The 17,220-nt window shown below is 39.2% G+C and overlaps 2 protein-coding genes across 2 annotated transcripts in view; one reads left to right on the forward strand and one right to left on the reverse strand.

The window, feature by feature from the left end:
* The first annotated feature begins 804 nt into the window (after window positions 1–804).
* On the forward strand, window positions 805–5,497 carry LOC103509036. Its single transcript, XM_008473628.3, has 3 exons — window positions 805–953; window positions 2,948–3,158; window positions 5,194–5,497. Exons 2-3 carry the CDS (start codon window positions 2,953–2,955, stop codon window positions 5,384–5,386), a joined length of 399 nt encoding a protein of 132 aa, XP_008471850.1. The 5' UTR covers window positions 805–953; window positions 2,948–2,952; the 3' UTR covers window positions 5,387–5,497.
* Window positions 5,498–14,343: 8,846 nt separating this feature from the next.
* LOC113467360 (apoptotic chromatin condensation inducer in the nucleus-like) overlaps window positions 14,344–17,220 on the reverse strand; it is an 11,941-nt gene continuing 9,064 nt past the window's right edge. The window contains exons 8-9 of the mRNA XM_026823484.1: window positions 15,264–15,456; window positions 14,344–14,519 (exon numbers count right to left, since the gene is read on the reverse strand). Coding sequence (XP_026679285.1) covers window positions 14,359–14,519; window positions 15,264–15,456 — 354 coding nt within the window. The 3' untranslated portion in view covers window positions 14,344–14,358. The remainder of the gene's footprint in view (window positions 14,520–15,263; window positions 15,457–17,220) is intronic.

A 17,220-nucleotide genomic window follows, 5' to 3' on the forward strand; every position in this document is an offset into this window, starting at 1 on the left:
CAGTGCATTACCTACAAACAGGACATTCGGGAAAAAAATCGTATGACATTCAAGACAAGTAGGAACGGGCCTTTAGAATCGTAGCGTCGCGTTTGTATAGCGTATGTACCAAGAGCTTTAGAAATGCAGTTGCAAAGTAATCATTCAAATGTTCAAAATAGGGATGAAACGAACCATATTTTAATTTCCCGAGCCTGAAACCAGAGCCAATGTCCAACTTACCTGTACGGCTTTAAAACAATGTATCCTTTGAATCAGGAAAAAGTTGCCTTCAAAATCACGAAAAAGTTGCCTTCAAAATCAGGAAAAAGTTGCCTTCAAAATCAGGAAAAAGTTGCCTTCAAAATCAGGAAAAAGTTGCCTTCAAAATCCGGAAACGTTGCCTTCAAAATCACGAAAACGTTGCCTTCAAAATCACGAAAACGTTGCCTTCAAAATCACAAAAACGTTGCCTTCAAAATTAGCAATCCAACTAGGGGAAGGAGAAAAATCACAGCACAAAATCACTTAAATCGCTCGCATTTGTACAGAGATCACTTACACCGATCCGAACAGTACACAAGTCAAAACAAGACTGGACTCTGGAGTACTGGAGTAGTGACTATAGTGAACCGGATTTGGTCTCGGACAAACCAGATCTGCCGAGAAAGAGGGAGAACCTCGACACAACTCAGGACTTGAACCCAAACCTCCGAGTTCTTGTCTTTCTAAAGAAGTGAGTTCAGATAGAAAATAATTAGGATCCTCTGTAGACTCCAGAAACTATTACCTACTTTCCCTTTAGCCAGTGCCTTTAGATTAACATTTCCACAGTGAAACTTCTCGTCTCGTCTTTCAGATAGGAAAAATATATCAATTTGAAAATTTTCAGTTTAAACTCCCAACAAGTTCCAACCAAAAAAAATAGGGCGTTCCAGTATTTTATCGACTAGGTAAACTTTTTACTTTTTGAGGTAAGTACCTATTTTGTTTTTACTTTCTGTTACTAAAGTATTGCCATCGGCATCGGTCCAAATTTTCAAAATCGGGAAATGGGTGGAAATATCCGTTTCGGGGTCCCCTGATTCCACATAAAGTGGTTTTTAGCCCATGGCCCGTACACATGCGTGTGTGTGTGTGGGGGGGGGAATCTAAGATGGCCCAAGATTTTTTTTCCTAACAAAGGAAAAATTGCATCATACTAATTTGATCATTCAAGGAAATTGACGTTATCATCTACTTGATTTGGTTGAAAATAACATGGGGTTCCTGGGTCCTCTACTTGATTTGGTTGAAAATAACATGGGGTTCCTGGGTCCTCTAACATGACAATATCAAAGGGGTGAAAGATGATCTTGCGTCTTCAGCAGCTCTGTCATATTTTGTGTGTTTTTCTCTCCCATTGCTGTGCTCAATACTCGACCAACTTCGGGAGCCATACGAGGCCGGGAGCCATACGAGGCAGCGTCGGCATTAACTATGCGGACATCGAAGAACGCTTGCCTCGCAGGTTCCCAAACTCCATTGAGCATCAAGTCGCCAATCAAATGTTAGAAAATTGCTTTGTTTTGTCTTAAAAGGTTCACCTTAGCAAAGATCATGTCGTTTGTTTTTAAGAGACATCAAACAGCTGTCAACAAACTACTGACTTTGGATGAGCTGAGCCCGCCCAGAGTTGTTCAAAAAGTAATTCCCAATACAAATTACATTGAAATCGCAATTACAATTACATTCAAATGTAATGGTGATTGGGTCCATCAATTACCAATTACATTAAATGTGTTATGAGTGTTTATGTTACTTTCTATTAATTAGAATTGGTAATAATCAGCCTAGTTAGCTTGGTTGGTAGCGCGTCTGCCTTGTAAGCGCTAGGCCGCGGGTTCGATTCCCGCCCGGGGCGGATTTTATCCTGATGGGATAATGTTCGTTCTCGGAACGGCTGGCTTTCTCCTATCCTGTCTTCCTTCTCTCTCCGATTTCGGGACGATAAGACCCTAGAGTTACAGTTCCCTCTGTCAAACCTCTTAAAAAAAAAAAAAAAAAAAAAAAATAGAGAAGTGGTCAATGTAATCAAATTAAAATGTTCCTTCTGATATTATGTTGTTTCATAGGTACCACCTCCCTCCCAAATAAATGAGGAGGTTCAACAGACCTAAAGCACCGTTCAAACCGGTGGAAAATTGGTATAATACGTCGGTGAAACCGTCATAATAAATTGGTATATTGGTAATACCGGTATAATTTATTGGCTTGAGATGTAAAGGCAGTGTTTTCCGCCCGCCAGTACACTCGACCGTAAAACACCAGCCTTACTCACTTTACACCGCTTTTTCACTAGATCTTAGCCTTTTGCGTACAGAATCAATTTCACCAGAATCGCTCTTACGGTAGGATTCATGTCCCACATGAAACTCAAGCGTTGTTGTTACAGTCAGACGTAAACAAAACATTTTTTTCAAATACGGTAGGATTCATGTGAGACATGAAACCTCCGAAAAGCGATTTGTGGTAGGCTTCATGTCACACATGAAATTGTTCCCTCGCTTTTAATTTATTTTCTTTTTTTTCCTAGTTGAGATAGAAACATCTGGTTTTTTTTGTCTTCTTCGGAAATCTTCGGACTATAATTCCGAATGCTTTGGAATCATAATAAACAAACACCGGCTTTTCAGTCTGCATTTGAAAGGAGCAAAAGACCTACTTGATTTGGTTGAAAATAACATGGGGTTCCTGGGTCCTCTACTTGATTTGGTTGAAAATAACATGGGGTTCCTGGGTCCTCTACTTGATTTGGTTGAAAATAACATGGGGTTCCTGGGTCCTCTACTTGATTTGGTTGAAAGTAACATGGGGTTCCTGGGTCCTCTACTTGATTTGGTTAAAAGTAACATGGGGTTCCTGGGTCCTCTTGATTTGGTTGAAAGTAACATGGGGTTCCTGGGTCCTCTACTTGATTTGGTTGCAGGTAACATGGGGTTCCTGGGTTCACTATGTGTTGGTCTACTCATGCTGGATATGGTAAAAACAGGTTGGATATGGACATTCAAGCCGGAACCCGTTTATGAAATACCGTTTAATTGTAAACTTGTATGCTACATGTGCTGGACCCTTTGGGAGGCAGATAATTGCTGGGCGGTGTCTCGACTTACAGGGCGCAAAATTGCTTGGAACTACAAGTAGGTATCACCCTAATAATCAAAAATCACCGATCTTAAAAAAAAAAAAAAAAAAACTTTTGAACTTTTAATTAAGATCGGTGCGCCGCTTGGCTGTATTCTGGCCGTTTTTTGGCAGTTTTCGTTGTAATTACTTAATATCTCGGAAAAGGTATGAGCTAGAGACTATTTGGTATGTAGTCCACAAATCTGATAAGGATGTAACACAATACTTTTGGTTAAGATAGGTGCTGCGGTTGGTGGTATTTTGATCGCTTTACGGCGGTTTTCAGCTATACTGACTAAAGGGTTAGAGATATTATAAAAGTTACGATACAAGAACACCCAAATAAGCGGGAGGAAACAAATTGGTCCCAAAACCTTTTTATACTACCAATTGAGTCCCGGGTTGGTAATTATGCAGAAGTCACGTCCGTGGAAAAGAAAGCTCCTTTTTAGTCCGTCCTTCCTTTATTATTACAATAGTAATAAAAAGGTATAAGGGACGGACTATTGTATTCGCTTCGGTGTCTGTCAGTCGGTCGGTCGGTCTGTCCCCATAGAAGGACTTATCCAAACCTAGTCGACCTATATATCAAATTAAAGGTCTTTTTACCAGGAACACGAAAATGGTGGTGCAAATTTTGTCCAGAAAACCATAAAGCCAAAAAAACTGGTTTTTGGGGGATTTTTTTCACATTTTCTCACACAAATGAGCCCTGATCTTGAAATTTGTCGCGACGACCTATGAACTCAAAGCCAGAAAGTTTTAGATAACACTTCAGTCGATCATTTAAGACCGATTTTAGCGTCACCTATGTTAAGCTACGCCGAACAAGGCCAATAAATGGATGGGTGACTTAAACATTATATGGGAATAAAGGGAGAACGGGCTCTAGTCTTAATTTTAAATCATTACATCGCGACGACCTGTGAACTCAAAGCGAGAAAGTTTTAGATAACACTTCAGTCGATCATTTAAGACCGGTTTTAGCGTCATCTATGTTAAGCTACGCCGAGCAAGGCCAATAAATGGATGGGTGACTTGAACATTATATTGGGAATAAAGGGAGAACGGGCTCTAGTCTTGATTTTAAATCATTACATAAAAGTAAAACCAAAAAATCAAATCAAGAATAATAATAAACTGATTATTAAATAAAATAGGTAGGTACATAAATATTGATTTTCCTTAACCAAGATCGAAAAATTCCGGAGGGACGGGCCCCGCTTGTTGTATTTAACCTAACCCTATAATAACACTAATCACTGCTTTAATTGTGAAACTGCTTTAATCATCACTGCTTTAATTGTGAAATTATCATGTCTATTCTATTGCAAATAGGGTCTCCAGATCAAATTTTTAAAAAGTAGGACATTTGGTTCCAAAAACCCGGACATTCCATCGAAAACCCGGACATTTCCAGATTTCAAAATGTATAGTGCCCAGGGTGCAGAGAATACTGCATTTGCCTTACTTAAGTTACACACGATCGTTCTTCTTCACATTCCGATGAAAGCAAACATTTTTACTGGTTTTGTTGATGTTTCATGAATACGAATGTCCAATTGTCCATAATGTAAAGACAATCATTAGTCATGTAAAATACACATGAACTAAAAAGGTTTTTTTTTGTTCTCTCTAAAGAGATTTTTGTTGTCCCGTTCGTTTTGTAGGTACCTATCGATCTTTTTTTTTTTTTCAAATCTTTTCTCAAAAGAATGAAAAACGCTTTTTAATATTATTGGAGTCTTCTCATCAAAAACCCGGACATTTCCCAAATTTTCAAAAATCCCCCCGGACGCCGGACAAACATGTAAAAACCCGGACGTCTGGAAACCCTAATTGCAAATCCTTCAAGTTCAAGATGATGGGCTTAATAGTTATCATTATCAATAGGAGATGGAAGATGGGGTCTTTAAAGAACTTTAGAGCTTAAAATTAAAAATACCCGGGTATTTATAAAAATTGGGTATTTACCCCCAGGTAAATAACCAGGGTATTTACCCATCACTATTTGCAACTCCTTCATTAACCATTGTTTATCACCACCAGTCACAGGGTTGACCATCATGCCGTATGCTGGGTGCGAAAGGAGAACGCAACGGTAGTTCGTAGCTTTGGCATCAGGGACACTTCTACTACTGTAAGTTGCAATGATAATGATAACAATGCAAAATATGAATTTTGCAAAGTTTGTTTTCATCCGCTGTGTAATACCGGACCAAAGGATGTTATATTTTATTAGAACGATTCTAGAGTTAAGAAATGACGAAACTTGGAAGTGACTGGAAAATATTCACCTTGAGAGTATGCAATGTTGGAAATTCAAATTATATTTTCATCATTATAATTATTATCTATTATTGTTTTATTATTATTTATTTAGGTATTCTTTTTTTTTTTTTTTTTTTTTTTGTTAATATAAATAAAATTTATTTTCTAATCTATGCATTTTTTTGTATCTAATCTATGCATTTTTCTTTGTGATTCGTTTTTTAAGCTATCTGTTTTCAGAATTTCTATCACAAACAACTCTACTCTTTCCCTTTCCCCCTAGGTTCGAGTGAAATCGCCCCTGTGCCTCGCAACCGGTTCCAATGCCCCGCCCAGCCCGGCTACTATGCCGACCCTGAGAACTGTCGCTGGTTCTTCGCCTGTTTGGACCACGCCGGGGATGGAGTTACGCCCCTCACGGCCTACGAGTTCCGTTGTCCCTTCAGTTTGGTGTTCAATGAACAAACCTTGGTGTGCGACTGGCCTTGGAATGTGCAGGGATGTGGTGAGTGGTCTTCACTATAATTCCAATTTCTGGTAGCGTGGTCAAACTTTGACTTGGCGGAGAGGGGAGCTGGAGAGCCTTCTCTCACAATAGTCAACCTTATCTGTCCACCTCAGCTTTAGGTCTCATTTTTCAGTCTCTTCAGCTTGATTCTATCAAGGCGTGTCCAAACATAGTCGACCGGCCGTCAATCGACATCGATTTATGAGGAAAATCTATGTTTTATTTATTTATAAGTTTCCATTTATTAGTTTTTCAGTACAATTCTCTCAGTTAAATAAATAGGCGTGGCAGTCGACATCGATCGATGGCTGGTTGACTATGTTGTGTGAATACAACTTTACATTTTATAATATTTAATTTTCCAAGTGGATATGTTAGAAAATTGCTTTGTTTTGTCTTAAAAGGTTCACCTTAGCAAAGATCATGTCGTTTGTTTTTAAGAGACATCAAACAGCTGTCAACAAACTACTGACTTTGGATGAGCTGAGCCCGCCCAGAGTTGTTCAAAAAGTAATTCCCAATACAAATTACATTGAAATCGCAATTACAATTACATTCAAATGTAATGGTGATTGGGTCCATCAATTACCAATTACATTAAATGTGTTATGAGTGTTTATGTTACTTTCTATTAATTAGAATTGGTAATAATCAGCCTAGTTAGCTTGGTTGGTAGCGCGTCTGCCTTGTAAGCGCTAGGCCGCGGGTTCGATTCCCGCCCGGGGCGGATTTTATCCTGCTAGTAATAATAAAGCACATCCTTCTAGTCGCCATAAAATAGTAGTAATAAAAAAATACCAACATCAAGAAGTTGGTAAAATTTGACTTTTTTGAAAGGTTTGATATAATAAACCAAGAACTGCTAGGGTTATATTGTCCCGAAAGAGAAGAGAGACGGAACACAGGATATGAGAAAGAAAGTTGTTCCAAGAGCCTTATCTGAAATATCTGTTAAGTTCTTGAGGACAAAGTTCGCCCCAGGTGGGCATCGAACCCAAGACCTAACGCTTACAAGGCTACCGGCTACCTTCCAAACTAACCATCTTGCTTACCTTGTGACAGGCCTTGTAAGCGCTAGGCCGCGGGTTCGATTCCCGCCCGGGGCGGATTTTATCCTGATGGGATAATGTTCGTTCTCGGAACGGCTGGCTTTCTCCTATCCTGTCTTCCATCTCTCTTCGATTTAGGGACGATAAGACCCTAGCAGTTAAAGTTCCCTCTGTCAAACCTCTTTTTTTTTTAAAAAAAAAGAATTGGTAATAATTAATTACCCTCCTGATAACAAGTCGTATCCTGGCAACCGGAAATCAACAACATCTTCAAATTTTCCATCATCCTATTTCTCTCCATAAAATTTGTAATCTCTTCTTCCAAAAAAAAAGACAATTCATATTATGTTCATTTTGAATAACTCCATATGTGTATAATTACAATAGAATGTAATTGTAATCGCAATTACATCAGGAAGTAATTAGGAATTGGAAGGTCCAATTACTAATTACATCTGAAAGTAATTAGTAATTGGAACCCCCTACAACTACCTGAAAACGGCTACTTTCCCTGTCGCGTATAATATCTCTAGTAGCGCGGTCAAACTTTCTTGACTTGGCGGGGCGGAGCGCTACCGCGCTCCTTAATTTCCAATTACTTCTTACGATTACACCTTCCCAAATGTTTTTTTGGTGGATGGCGAGGTGATATCTTTTTAGCTAAAGTTCAAACAAAAAATACTCCATCCATCTATCATTTAGAACAAAACGAAAAAAAAGGTGCATTTCTGACTGGACATTGGTGATGGGGATTTTACCCCTCCATTTGACGACAAGCTACCCACCTACTCATATTACCCTCGCCTCCTTTGTAATGGGTAGTTGGAATCCCAATTACACTGTAATTAACTACCCATTACATCAAATGTAATCGGAATTGCGACTCCAATTACTTTCATAGGTAGTCCTGTCAAATACAATTACTTCGTGAAATGTAATGGGTAATCGCCACTACATTTAGTAGGCAGTAATTTGTAATTGCCCAAACTGATTACAACTACATGAGCTAGTGATTAGAACTAGGAATTAATTCCATCAAGTAATCATTACTTCACAACTCTGAGCCAGCCTAGCTAGCTTGGAGGGTAGCGCGATCGCCTTATAACTTGTAAGCGGGTTCAATTCCCACCCGGGACGGATTTTATCCGAAACAGGTGTGTTCTTTGAACGACTGGGTTTCATTTATCCTTTCTTGTGGTGATGGTGATCTTCTTCTTCAATACCTCGGTGGTGTAGTGGTCAAGGCGCTCGCCTGGTAAACAGGAGGGCGTGGGTTCAATCCCAGCCGAGGTATGGAATTTTATCCTCAATATAATTTGAGAATTTGACCTCAATAATAGTAGTAGCCTACTGCTGGAGTAAAGGGACTTTTCAGTCCTATGCGAGCTGTATAAATAAGCACTATTATTATTATTATTATTACCTTTTCCCACTCAAGTGAAGTCGGCATTTTTCGCCACTCTATTCACCTGTATCACTTTTGCTTTCATGTCCTTATCTAAAACTTTACCTACTCCATTTCTCCCTCTATTATCTGCACTACTATAAATTAATTTACACCCGTCCCCTAGCTCTCTTGATTTATTACCACTCCATCTAGTTTCCTTGATTTATTACCCCTCCATCTAGTTTCCTTGATTTATTACCCCTCCATCTTGTTTCCTTGATTTATTACCCCGGGAACTAGATCAACCTTCACAAGGCTGGGGGACGTTAAACATCGAGCATACCAGGCCGGATTTCCCTTGCTAAAGAAATAGCGAAGGTTGAGTGCGAAGGGCATCCACTCGTAAAATTTGTCGCCAAAACCAAATGTCAACCCAAAGCAATCACCCTAGTTAGGGCTGATTGAGAGCCTTACGAAGAACGCCGACCCTGCCTGTACACGGGAAAAGGCGAAGAAAAAGAAGTTCATCGTTCACACGGTTAGGCCATGCAGTAGATTGATATAATATATCCGATTCATTTATTTATTACTATTATTATTTATTTATTTTTGCGAACAATGGATGAATGGATCAGCGACTCCATGTTCAAGCATGTCGTGTTTTCGCTCACATTTTTCCACATCCGTCATCCGAAGAGAGAAAGTAGTAAGGAAATGAATGAGGAGTTTTTTTTATATAAATGCAAATATTTTTCTTCTGTCAAGTATCAGGTTTGATGACGGACAGGGTTGTTCGCCGAAGTGCCGAGTAATAAATCCGTTTAGTACAAAACCATGTGTAATAGAAACCCCTGTTTCCAACTTCCTATATCTAGAATCTAGATTAACTAGCCAAAACCTGGCCCAAATTCTCATTTTCCGAGAAACAGATACCTTGAAAATGGTAAGAATATTAAAAGGTAAGAACCTGCCTCGGTTTTGTAGTGGGCAACACCCTCGTCCTGGTAATCAAGAGTGGTATCCCTGACTTCGATTTACAAGGCATGGCTTTTATTTAAATATTAAAGTCTAAACACATAATCTTTCCTAACTGAACCTCCAAGGTTAGTAGCCTGCCTAATTCTTGATTATTATTTGTATTGCTCGATAAAATATTGGCGTTTTCATTCACCTTCATCTGCGTTTCTTTGGATGTAAATCCGCCTTGATGAGTATGAAATAGAAGAGGCCAAACTCTTCAGTACCCAGCTGTTTCAGTGGAACCCAAGTATTTAGATCAAAATGAGAGGTCCATTCATAAAATAAAGCATAACGTGTCCGTCTCTGTATAACTGCTAAATCTTTAAGTGACAGGGGTTTTAGCTTTACCCTCCATTTGGCGAGAATCTACCCATCTTCCCACACCTAAATCAGCCTGAGAAAGTGAGTGGGGTAAGGAAAAGCCACCATCATTCGTTTCGCCGGATAGCCACCCATCCAGCCATCGACATACCAACCACGTGCAACGTTGCTTAACTTGTCATCCACCGAGTTTTAGCCGTATCAATCCTACACAATCCTATACAAATCGATCTCTCAGATAACTAAAGCTGAGTGCTACCTAATAATGCAAATGGATTTGGACTCAATAACTGACCTATGCTAAAGTACATAGTACATACGTACATGTATGTATGTATGTAGATACTAGCTGAATTCCGTCGCTTCGCTCCGGAATCCCGCTAGTTCATCCCGAGGCATGGCCAAACTTGTGGAAAAGGCATGGGGGAAAAAAATACGGTTATTTATTGACCCCAGATTATTTTCAACAACTCCGCCACTGGTTATTTCGTTTTATTTATATTTATTTTAGGTCGTTGTCGTTCAGAATTTTTATTTTTTCGAGCATTATGCTCTGTTGTTTTTAATTTGAAATGAGAGAGAAAACAAAAACAACAACAACAACAACAACAACAACAACAACAACAACAACAACAACAACGTAACAATGAAACTCGCCCCGACATGCATCTACTGAGGCTGGATGACATTCAGGAAAGTAGACATTCACGAAAGTCGACATTCACAACTTTCAGCAAACATGGGGGACATCCTTTTATACCTTCTATTTTGTTATTTTATCGATTTTTTAATGTTGTTCACACAAAAACCTGATACCTACCTACACGTACGTAGGAGGTTGCAAGTAGGTCGATCGACATTAACTGTAACCCAGAAAAATCCGCGGAACCCGCAAATGGAAGAATTTTCCAACCTGATGGTTAGCCTGGAGGGTGTCGTGTCTTAGGTCGCGAGTTCGATTACCCCCGGGGCAAATTTTAGTTCTGTTGTCGGAATGGCTGGATTTCTCCTATCCTGTCGTCCTTTTTTCTTCGTCTTAAGGACGATAAGACCTCAACAGTTATACAGTTCCGTCTTTCAAACTTCTTATCAAACTTGGTCTTATGAATTAACTAGCTGAATTCCGTCGCTTCGCTCCGGAATCCCGCTAGTTCATCCCGAGGCATGGCCAAACTTGTGGAAAAGGCATGGCCGGAACACACAAAATTTTAATTCTTCTTGCCACAAGATCTGCTATTTCCCTACCCCTCCCTGTCATCGACCCCACATTTAAAGTACCTATTCATTCTCACTTTTACCTGTGCACAACCCAGTGGCCCACGGGCTAGCTTCTTTGGCCGGGCCCGCATTTGACCCGGTAGCCCTTGCCCACTTTCCACAGATGTCAGGCGGGGCATCTGCGCGTCGCATGGAGGGGACGCCCTAACGTTTGCAATCATGCGGTCAGTACGGGTTTCCGATGCCTTTACGGACTGACTAGCTGTGACTGGCATTTGTTGTGGTGATGGTGATGATGGTAAAAAATAAAATAAACCAACTGAAAATCTATTCATATGTAAGAACAACGCTTGGTTTGAATATCTGACCTGTGTATGTAGGAATTACGTGGGCGAAAGAGAACATTAGTTTATTCATTGGAACAGAAAGAATTAAAACAATAAAATATGCAAATTTAGAATTTAACTTTAATACACTATACAGTCACTGTGGAACATTGCCTCTTTCAGATAATTAAATAGACCAAGAGCCTTGGAAACGTAGACGGGCGATTTTCAGTAGCGTGTAATCGCCTGCAAAACCAAGTTTATGAAAATGATAGAGAGTCTCCACAGGTTTGGTTTTACAGGGTACTAAAGTCGCGCGTCTACGCTTGTGAGATGGGCCTTACTCCAGAAGCAGAAAATATTGATAAAGGGTAGGACGAGCAGGACCCACTTCTCACAAAACCGTACCACCTCTTTCCCTACACGAAGAGTGAGAAATAAAAACCTTCCACAGGAATAATTCTCTGCTTCTAGAAAATATTAGTAGGTATTTGGAGTGAGAACAAACTATTATAAAATAATCTTAAATTAGAAAACCCATTTTATGTCTTCGGCCTTGTGGCCAGATTTATAAGAAAACTCAACGTGTGCAATATGCCAAGTTCAACTTGGAGTGCCTCTCGCTTTTTGTTCTAGTATAGGGTCGTGCGTTGTCTACTTGGAGATTGTTGTGACGTCAGAGCTTGTGATGACAAAGGTTACGTTGATTACGTCATAGAAAGGTTATGGCGGAGCATCCTGGGTGGCTGAATCCAGATTCATGTTGTGATCTAGAGCTAGGATAATATGGACAATCTAATCTAAATAAAAATAATTAAAAAAAAACCTTGAAATGGTGTTAAGCACATGGAATAATAAAGGGATGAGTAGAGATTTTGCTCCTGTTGAGCTTGAATTTCCATTTTAATAGGCTGACAACCCTCAAGGTTGAATCTTGACTCGATCCATTAAGGGTAAGACCTAGTTTTCAAATAAATTAGAATAGGAAACTAGACTTCCCCGGGATGCTTAGTAATACTAGGACCATAGACCCTCACACCAGGAGTCTGGATAAATACACTTGAAAACTTCTAGGTTGGAATATTATCAAAAATGTATACAAAACCATCGACCCTAGCAGAAAAAAATACTCAGCTTAATTTTCAGCGAGGGTCGAGGCTATGGTCAATTGGTCAATGCTGGGACTAGGTCCTCGTTGTCGCTCATGCCCAGATGCACACTAATTCAAATTGAGGATAAGAAGTTCAAAATCACACGAATATTGTCTACTACTTACCGCGCGGTTCACGACTTGGCGAATCCCATCGACATCAAATGGAAACATGTAACTATACACGAATCATAATGAATGTAAAATCTAACACAAGGAGATGGGACATGATTAGAAGACACAAACAGAGGAGTAACGAGAAGGGTCTTAAATCAGAAACTGGCAGCTAGACAATAGAACACACATCAGACACTCATTACGAACATACATAAAACATAGAGCCGGGTTTTATTGTCAGAAGAGGTGGTGCTGTTCTCGGAACGGTTGGCTTACTCCTATCCTGTTCTCCTTCTCTCTTCGTCTTAGCGGTTACAGTTCTTTCTACTAAACCTCTTGAAAAAAAGGTAGTGCCAAAACATTTAAAAGAAAAAACTGTACTTACTCCCAATTAGCAATATGAATTCGCACTCAAATATCAATTCCAAACGTATGATTGGACGAAATTGTCTTCAGTCTAACTTGAGAGCGAGAATTTTTGTTAATAAATACGGGTGTTACTCCCAATCCCAATCCCAATCAGCTATATGAATTGATCACCCACTATCTATATCAAAGAAAAACTATACCTACAAGAAAGAAAAAAAGTAAAAAAAAAAAAAAAATATGAATTGATTGATTTTATATTGTGTCGTACGGCAACTCTGTGCCAGAGCAGTTTGTTAAGTACATTTCTTGAAATCCTAAAAGTTCTTATTCATACTGCTCGCATAGGACTGAAAAGTCCCTTTATTCCAGCAATAGGCTGTTAATTACTATTGTGGTCAAATGCTCAAGTTATATTAGGGATTAAATTCTATTCTTTGGCTGGGATTGAACCCACGCCCTCCTGTTTACCAGGCGAGCGTCCTGGCCACTACATCACCGAGGCAGGTTTTATAGAGAAACATCAATAACCACTCATGTTACAAAATGTTGTGAAACGCTTGTAATGTTGCTTCCACGAAAGTAGACCAGAAAATGTTGTGAAACGCTTGTAATGTTGCTTCCACGAAAGTAGACCAGAAAATGTTGTGAAACGCTTATAATGATGCTTCCACGAAAGTAGACCAGAAAATATTGTGAAACGCTTGTAATGTTGCTTTCACGAAAGTAGACCAGAAAATGTTGTGAAACACTTGTAATGTTTGTTTCACGAAAGTAGACCAGAAAAGAGACCACCAGAAATCGCAGACGAAAATCCAAGCCTTGGAAAAAAAAAAAAAAAAAAAAGCTACGGAGCTCAAAAAATAAAAACAATATTTCGCTGTTTGCGATTTGCGCGGTGTTCGCGAAATCCGCGAATCCTACATGTTTTCCAAAGATACGTGTGTAACATGTCAAATCATGCTATTTTCTACTTCTAAATCTTGTGGTGATATTATTTTTTCAATTCACTCCATTTTTGACTGTTCGCGGTGTTCGCGAAATCCGCAAACAGTCAAAAATGAAGTGAATTGAAAAAATAAGGTTTAGAAGTAAAAAAACAGCATGATTTGGTATGTCACACACGTATCTTTAAATGAATTATAGGATTCGCGGATTTCGCGAATCGCGATATTGCCAAAATGTCCGCTTCAAAAATCAAAAAGTTACGGGTTTTTTTGTTTTTCGAAATTTCGAACAGGCTCCGAGAAAATCAATTAAAGCATAAATTCTGGGACACCCTGTATACTGTAAGTCAAGTTGCACCAATCGATTCCTCGTCAAAAGTTCCATAAGAGAGAATGCTTAGTGGACCCAAAAAGTGTATTAGGGACTTTTATGGGACAAAAACTGATTTTACGCGAAGGAGGAGGAGAAGGAAGAGGAGGAGGAGAAGGAGGAGGAGGGGGAGGAGGAAGAAGAAGGAGAAGGAGGAAGAAAAATCAGCCTGTCAATTTAATTGTGGAACCCAACTGGTTTGCTCTAAATCCTACCTGTTCTGCAGTGAGAGGCAGCCAGTAGAGACAAGGTAGAGTCTTTGTCTTCCTAAACAAATCGTCCAGGAGTTTAGCAGGTGCCTCGATATCCCGCTTCCTACGACGAACTGAAAGCACAACACATTCCACTTAATTAAATAAATAAATAAATAAACCTTTATTATTTGGTGGTCATTATAGGCACAATACATACCTACTTCGACCCCATCGACCCAGTCAGTAGATTGGAACGATATGGTTATGTATACATACCTACTTATAAGTTTAGAAAACACATACAAAGAGTAATCCTATACCGATGAATATAACCATCATAAGTTCTGCCCATTTGAAAAATATGCTCAAGCTCAAGGCCAAGACCACAATACATGGTGTTGACTGATGTACTGATGACGGATGATTGATGACTGACAACTGATGATGACGACAATGATAATGATGACCAATCTGAGTAACAAAGAAGTTACGTGTAGAGTATGTTGCTATTCGTAGCCCATACTTTGCATTACTTACCTTTATTGTATTGATTATTACAAATAAAGTGGATATTCACAGTAATAGTAATAATAATAGTAATTCCAGTCGTCATGTCAACCAATGGTCTCATCCATCCAAGCTTCTACACCCGCGCAAAGAAGATTGACCTGCCACAATATCTTGTCTACAAAATTCAAATATCTGTCCTACTGAAAATCTGTCACCTGCTAAGAAGATTCCTCTCACATTAACTTCACATCAAGAAAACAACATCGTGAACAACAATTATGTTTGCTATTAATAGCCCATAATTGGAAACTTACTATGTACCATATTATATGAGAAATAAAGTTGAAACAATAAACACCCCTTACCATCTGGTTCTCCCGATTCAGAGCGATGTCTGTCCTTACGCTTCCTGTCCCGTCTGTCTGCATCACGAGACTTGTCTTCGTCCTCGGCTACCTTACCCATGTCCCACTCTCTCACTGACACCTGAAATTCAATACTCAGAACATTATAATAAGACTCGGCTACCTTACCCATGTCCCACTCTCTCACTGTTACCTGAAAATCATCGTCATTCAATGCAGTTACAGTTGGGTAAACATTATTAACAAAAGGTCGATTTCTATGAAAAAGGTTCTAAATAGTCCAAATCTGAGGTCAAAACTCCGAAAAAGTAACTTATAAGAGGTCGAAAATTCAACTTTAAATTGCCGTTCTAATGAAAAAGTTCAAAGAGTCGTGACGTCACGAGTTCAGGAAATGCGCATAGATGTATATGTACAAACACATCAATTGCGCAGAAATGCATGCGCACAAACACATTAATGTGCTGCCTGCGAGGGAGCTTGCTTTTGCGGTTTGCGAAGTTGATGTGACGTCCTCAAGTACGGGAGCGTATGCCGTGACATCAAAATCCAAGATTTATCGGTATTTTTTAAATCGATTTATCTCGGGATCTAGAAGCCGTAGAAGAAAAAGAAAGATTCCCTGGTTCATTTCTTCTGCTTTTTGAATTTTGGTCTTTGCAAAGGAGACACTTAGTAGTATAATGCAGCGGTTCCCTAACTTTTTTTCAATTGTGAACACTCCGCGACCCCTTTATTATATTTTATGCAATCTTTCCGTGGGTCGCGAAGTCTTTAACAGCCCCCTCAGGGGCCGCGGACCCCAGTTTGGGAATCACTGGTATAGTGCTTTATTTAGACTGTCGAAATAGTCCGTTCAGTAATACTGTGATATTTACCAAAGTTGTGAAAAGGCTCTATCTGCCTTTACCACAGATAATGCATGACTTAACAAAAATAAATTTCAAGAATTAAAAATTAGAGCCAAATGTTTTTAATTAATTCTTAATATTTTTTTAAAAAGGTTTGACAGAGGGAACTGGAACTGCTATGGTCTTATTGTCCCGAAATCGAAGAGAGATGGAAGACAGGATAGGAGAAAGCCAGCCGTTCCGAGAACGAACATTATCCCATCAGGATAAAATCCGCAAAAAAAAATCCCCCAAAAACCAGTTTTTTGGCTTTATGGTTTTCTGGACAAAATTTGCACCACCACTTTCGTGTTTCTGGTAAAAAAAAAAAGACCTTTAATTTGATATATAGGTCGACCAGGTTTGGATAAGTCCTTCTATGGGGACAGACACACAGACAGACGACACCAAAGCGAATACAATAGTCCGTCCCCTATACCTTTTATCATTACTATTGTAATTTAATGAAGGAAGGACGGACTAAAAACAGACGGAAGAAGACCGAAGGGTACGAAGTAGACCAGCTTAGTCTTGCTTCGGGGACTTTAAACAAGGAGTATACCAGCCTGAATTCCCCTTGCTAAAGAAATAGCAAAGGTTGAGTGCGAAGGGCATCCACTCGTGAAATTTGTAGCCAAAACCAAATGTCAACCCAAAACAATCACTCTAGTTAGGGCTGAGTGAGAGACTGACGAAAAACGTTGACCCCGTCTGTACACGGGAAAAGGCGAAGAAAAAGAAGAAGATTATCAATTTTACCATTTATAACCGCAATTTTGTTTTTTGCTTGACGATTACCTTCGATTTCACCTTCCTGAAACACAAAAACATATTCACAATGAAAAAAAAAAAAAAAAAAAAAAAAAAAAAAAAAAAAAAAAAAAACAGCATTGATAGTAGAGCTCTTTTTTTAACAAGAAATCCTGAATATCATTAATTTTCCAGTTTCTTGTTTTAGCCACAGGATATTGGGTACAAGATAATGGGGATAAGGGAACAACTGCACTGCACAGGTAGTGATAAAAAAAAAAAAAAAAAAAAAAAAAAAAACCTTGGAAAAACCCCCC

This window comes from Diaphorina citri, unplaced genomic scaffold (assembly GCF_000475195.1).
Source record: "Diaphorina citri unplaced genomic scaffold, Diaci psyllid genome assembly version 1.1 scaffold460, whole genome shotgun sequence".
Lineage (NCBI taxonomy): Eukaryota > Metazoa > Arthropoda > Insecta > Hemiptera > Psyllidae > Diaphorina > Diaphorina citri.

What these genes read in the sequence shown, in the direction of transcription:
- LOC103509036 (XM_008473628.3), top strand. Translation starts at nt 2,953, where the DNA reads ATGGGGTTCCTGGGTTCACTATGTGTTGGTCTACTCATGCTGGATATG. An exon ending in AAAATTGCTTGGAACTACAA is followed by an intron (nt 3,159 to 5,193) that starts GTAGGTATCACC and finishes TATCACCACCAG; the next exon opens with TCACAGGGTTGACCATCATG.